We start from the raw sequence: 5,840 nt of genomic DNA on the forward strand, positions 1-5,840 counted from the left end.
CAGCAGGAAAACAGCAGTGAAGCACACTTTCCATCAGTCAGTGAGCTGACTCACACTTTCTGCCTGCTTTCAATCAGGGCACGTATGCAGTGATCGACTTGCAAAATTAAGTTCTCAAGACTCCAGTTTGTGTTCCTCCCTCCTAGCAGGAGCGAGCTGGCATCATCTGGCTTGTTCTCTCAGTCTTTGCAGCTGCTTCAAATGTAACACAGGGTTTTTTTTTCCCTTCAGATATTCCCTTAGGATGGACTTTAGGGAAATGACAGCATGTCCCACCCTTCTGGGGTTCAGCTAACCTTCGGCAGCACACATCAGGGTGGAGGGATAACGTTATCCATCTAAGCAAGATCAGATACTATCAGTCACATCCAAATGATGAGGTTTTTTGAGCAGGAGGATGGAATTCAGAGATTGGGGAAGGTATCAGAGATTGGTGAAGGTACCAATTCAGAGATTGGGGAAGGTACCAGAGATTGGGGAAGGTACTATCCCTGGAAGGTACCAGGGAAAAAAAAACCCAAACTGTTCTTAGTTTCACAAGTTACATAAATAGTTACACAAATTTTTTTCTTTTATTGTGTATTTTCACTTAGGTACAAACTAAATGGGAGTAGTTTCATCCACTGTCAGCTTAAAGGAAACAATGTTGAATGGAGTAAACTTCCAACTTGTGAATGTAAGAGTAATCCAAATTTACCTTTGACTTCACTCCAGTGGATCCTGCATACTAATGCCTAGCCTAAACCTATCTCTGTACTTTGTTTTTCTTGATATTATCTGGCAGATCATCACCAACACTGCAGCTGAGAAATACCCATTTTGCACTGTATTCCAGCAGTTTTGTTCTCATAAGATCAATATATTTACTCATGACTTAAGGTCACAACGCAGATGATGGGATGAGGTTTCTAGGAATCACAGGGCGTGACAAGTTGCCTGTTTATTTTTGTGACACTTGGAGAAAGACAGGACAACAGAAACACTCCAGAAACCAAAAGGAGATGATCTAGACAGAGGGCAGTGCTAGTTGCACATCCTCAGTTGTCCAAAAAGTCTATTCTCTTCAAGAATCTTAGCCAGACTCCAGAGATATTTTGTATTTTCCTTATTTCTGAAGCTTTTAGCAATACTCATGTTGACCTTCTTTCTTGCAGTAATTACCTGCTCTTCACCTCCTCAAATTACCAATGGCAAGCATGATGGCGAAGGTGTAGAGATATTTGTGTATAACTCAATGGTGACTTACAGCTGTGACTCCAGCTTCCAGCTCCTTGGAAACGTGAGCATCCGTTGTACGAGTACGGACAAAACCAAGGGAGTGTGGAGCGGAGCTGCGCCCAAATGCAAAGGTGGTTTCATCTGAGTTTAGTATTTAATTACGAGCTCAGGATTTAGTATGTTCCAGTTTCACATGCTGCGATGGCTTCGTACAGGCCATGTCTGGTGTAAGTCATATTGCAGTTTTAAAGAGAAAACCACAGTGCTGCTAAAGTGCCTCAGGAATGAGCGGTCCATGCAGGAAAGGCGTCGCGCTCCTGTAAGCAACATTTCTTCTTTATACCCTAGAGAAAAGCACATCTGTCAAACTTGGAGTGAGAGAAATGGAAAGGAGTCCTCCTCCTGCTCCCCAAAGTGAGTTGAAATGATTCTACATTCAGTCCCACATTTCCCAACTTAATTTGCTCTTTCCTCATCTTTCTATGAAAAAGCCATTGGGTGGATTTCACAACATGATTTTCTTTCCTTTCAGATTCCCGTGGAAATGGCATCCAGCAGTCTAAGAAAGCTTTCACATGGGAAATGAAGCTCAGCCTTTATAAAAAGTCACTCCAAAATACCATCTCCTTCTCCCGTTCTTCTTTCCCCAGGACACCAGGTCAGTCTGGAGGCTCATTTGGAGTTCAGGGGACCTCATCAATGGGACTCCCTGGGTACTCCCAGTCCTATACCTGGAGTTTGCATTTTTTCACCTGTTTCTCTTCAGCTTCCAGGAGCTGTGCTACCTCAGCGTTCAGATTTGTTGTACCTTTGTACAAAACCCCAAACTACTATTCTCCTGGGATCAGCCAAGGATCCGTGTGTCTTCCAAAGTACATGGGGATCTCTGGCATCCTCCCCCAAGCTGGCTGCTTTGAAAACTTAAAATGGTCTAAAGTTGCATCATTTTGTGGAAGTGAGTGATTTTTTTTCTGTTGTGTTCTTTGTTTTCTCTGCATGATTTGTATTTTTTGCTGGTTGGGCATCTGGTTCAAAGCTTGGGTTTGACTGCACTGACCTCCTCCTCTTAAGAAAGCTTTGTTCTATATGAAATGTAGTTTCATCTGTCAATTGTTTTCTTGCCCTCATGTTATTAGAGATTATTTAACCTTTTTTATATATATATATTGAAAAGCAACAGATAACTTTATACCATGTAGCTTTAAGCATGCTGGGGCTTCTGTTCTCGTTCCAACAACCAGAGGCAATGCACTGACACTAACCTTGTTCCACACTAGCGAGGTCGTGGGCAGCCAGGAGAAGCTGGACGTGGCAGAAGTGCTGCTACAACAGATTTCCCATCCGTTGCAAAGGTTTATTTTACCCATAACAAGGGTGAGTGTCAGCTGTGTTGGAAATGGTGTCTGGGTGGGAATTATAAGCACGTAATTTTAAGTAATAAAGACAAAACAATCACTGGAGGGTCTCGCTACTCAAGTGGAGACTGGATGAAAAGCATTTCTCTGGTGTCAGGGTCAAGCTGAACTTGCCCATCCCTGAGCCATGTCTCCTGGGTTAGAATCAGAAAATGCCACCCCTGTTGTGGTGGGTTTTGTGTGTGAACTCACACAGCCCAGGGCTTTTTCACAAATGTGATGAGGCTGGTGGTTAAGCCCAGGTCCAGAAATGCCCCCGTGGTGGGTGCAGCGTGGCCAGGAGGGATTTTCCCCAGTGCTGAGTCATTTCTCAAAGGTGGGGTCTTTAAAACAAAGAATAAGCTAGATCAGGTCTGTCCCATGTGCACATACAAAATGCATTTTTTTAATCATTATATGTTTTAATGTTCCAAGAAATTGATTGACAATTTTGCAAGAGCTGGCTGATTCTCAGAGTTGCTTCTCCCATCTGAGTTTTTCTCTCTTTCAGTAATTTCCTCCGAACATCCCGAATCCAGTTACAATTCCCTACTGATCTGCCCAGCATTTTTCAGGCTGGGGCTGGGGAGTTGCAGTTTCTCAGGAACACCTCAGGCCCTCTGCATTCAGAATTTCTGAAGAAGTTGAGTTATGTCACAACCCATTTGACTCGGTGTTTCCACAACCACGTATTTCCTTGCTCGTTAGCAACACCAACCTGCTGCCATAACAATCACCGTAAACACACAGGACAGGCTGGAAAAGACCCAAATCTCTCTGCTGGGCTGAGCTACTCCCTGAACTTACCAGGAATTTCTGGCTGTATCCTGGTCTGGTTGCAGATACACCCATGTGAGCTGTCAGCGGGGTTGTGCTGAAAGCAAAATACTGGCTTCTCAGTATTCCAAAATGATGAGTTCATTTATTTTAGTGAATTATAATACATTACCCACTAAACTGAACATTGATCTTTATATCTTCAGCACTTTCTTTAGCAAAAGCTCTTTTTGTATCAGACATAAGCTCTTTGCAGTTTATATTTTTGTTCAGACTACATGAAAGAAAACAGCCACGAGTGGTCCCTGTAGCTGTTCATCTCATCTCCTAAAGGAATTCCATCTGCTTCCCAAAGGGAGGAAGGCAGTTCTGTATCTCTGCAGCCTGTGAGCACATCGACTCCACACAGACACAGAGAAGTCACTGCTAAATACACTGGCCGGTATCATCACACCGCGATGGGGAAACTGGAAACATCAGGTTTATGTTGTTAGCTGCTTACCATCTTTACACTATACAGAATATTAATTGCCCTGTAATTAATTCTGTATTAATATACAGAATATTAGATGCCTTTCTGGGGTTTTATTTGCATTTAGTAATAAATGGTAATTGTTTCTAAAGGATAACCTGTGAATTCAACTGCCTGCTGTTCCCTTCTCATATTTCATGCTCTTTTTAAGAAGGTACCAGCTTTTAGAGCTATCTTGACAATGGTCAGATTTGCTGTTCAATCAGCTCTTTATCAGCACTCTTATTTATTGTCTAAATGGCCTCCTATGTTTTTAAACAACAACCCAAAAAAAAAAAAAGGAAAGAAAGAAAGAAAACCCATGCAGTGATGTTTGGGAATGTGAGTGTTTCTAGTAAGTGGTCTGAAAAAGAAAGCTGGAGCAAGGCATACCCGCCCTTAATTACATTAATTACATTCATTATACTAATTACAGCTCCTATTTAGCCATCCCAGTTCCCAGCTTCCCCCAAGACTAGGCAGACCCCAGGGGTCATGCCCAGAAAGGCTTTGGGATTGCTGGGTGACATCCTGGGCTGCTGCCCTGCATGGGGATGGCTGGAGCAGGCAGGCATCCAAGGGTGGTTCTCTGTGGAAAGCCAAGAGCAACTCCAGCAGCTCAACCCCTGTTTTTTCTGTCTGGTTTTACTGGAAACTTCATGTTGTTCCAGTGGGAGCCTGGCAGTGCAGGTGCACGGAGCCGCAGCTCTGCCATCACCATCTGCTCAGGCTGATTTCTGCCGCTCGGGGAAGGGATGTTGGAGCAAGATAAAGGCAGCGGGCACAGACCCGCTATCGCAGGGCTCAGCTGCTGCAGGTTTGGGTGCTCCAGTGGTTAGTGGGGCAAAATGGGAGAGCAAACGTGGGTGGCAGAGAGGCAGAGGGATGGGGCTGGGCTGAGCATGATGGTCTCGGCTGGTACTGATGTCTCCAGCGTGGCCTCGGGTAGGAAAGCGGCCGGGCTGGGGGCGTTAATCTGAACAAGGGGGATGTCACTGAGTTTCAACAACAGCAGCTGGTTCTTCTGATGTAGGTGTGAACCGAGCTGCTGCCCGAGGAGACTCCACAGTATGAGAAGTCTTTGCCAAATACTTCTCAGCATCTCCCCATCCCACGCTGAGGTCCGAGCTGTAAGACATTACAAGAGAATTCCCCGGAATTCAAAGCATTTTTTTTCCTGTTAGCAACTTCCTTTTGCATTTGCAGCCACTGTCCCAGTTCAGACCTCAGGTGACCAGTGACCTGTAAAAATATGTGGCCAAGACATCACCAGGTAATTTGTCAACATGTTCACAAGTATTTTAAAAGAACTATATTATCCAAACTGCTTGACTTCTCTCTTAAGGAAACACCTCTTGGCTTCATTGCAAATGCTTTTGTTACATATTCTCGGAGCTTAAATTGTGTTGGAAAGGGAAATAAAGTAGAGGGGGAAAAAAGAAAAAGTAAAAAAGGTACTTTTGAGCTTCTCAGTGGCAACATCACTGTTTCCTGGATAGTGAAGGCAGGAGGGAGCAGGAAGGCAGAAAAACCCCTTTATGGAGATCTATTTCTGGGGACGGGCAGGTGACATTTGGGGGGTCTGGTGACACTGAGCTGTGCTGTGCTGCACTCCCTGGGCCAGACGCTGTTGGAGAGGGCAGGAGGCAGCCAGCCAGCCGATGAAGATGCAGCTCTTGTCCCCACATTCAGCAAAGCCAGTGTTGGGGGACGAATGGGACCTTCTGCACCCCTCCCAGCTTTGGGACATGCTGTGGGGTCACGGTGGAGCTGGCAAGACCCACGCACTGTCCTTTTTGTTTCTTTTTTCTTTTCCTTTGGGACTGGAGAGCTTTGGAGAGAGGGAGTGCCGTGTCTGGGAGCTGCAGGGAAAGGATGTGAAGGAGCAGATGTCCCCAGAGCCCCGCTGCATTCCTGGGGTGCCCAGCGAGCCTCGTGGA

General features: G+C 45.2%; 1 protein-coding gene across 1 annotated transcript in view; it reads left to right on the forward strand.

Annotated features, from left to right (window-relative positions):
* LOC114818507 (complement decay-accelerating factor) overlaps positions 1–1,876 on the forward strand; it is a gene marked incomplete at its 3' end in the record, with an annotated part of 4,404 nt that extends 2,528 nt beyond the window's left edge. The window contains exons 5-7 of the mRNA XM_029084657.1: positions 594–676; positions 1,155–1,298; positions 1,751–1,876. Of these exons, the coding sequence (XP_028940490.1) occupies positions 594–676; positions 1,155–1,298; positions 1,751–1,876 (353 nt within the window). The remainder of the gene's footprint in view (positions 1–593; positions 677–1,154; positions 1,299–1,750) is intronic.
* Between the last annotated feature and the right edge of the window lie 3,964 nt (positions 1,877–5,840).

This window comes from Antrostomus carolinensis, unplaced genomic scaffold (genome assembly GCF_000700745.2).
Source record: "Antrostomus carolinensis isolate BGI_N321 unplaced genomic scaffold, ASM70074v2 scaffold46134, whole genome shotgun sequence".
NCBI classification, from domain to species: domain Eukaryota; kingdom Metazoa; phylum Chordata; class Aves; order Caprimulgiformes; family Caprimulgidae; genus Antrostomus; species Antrostomus carolinensis.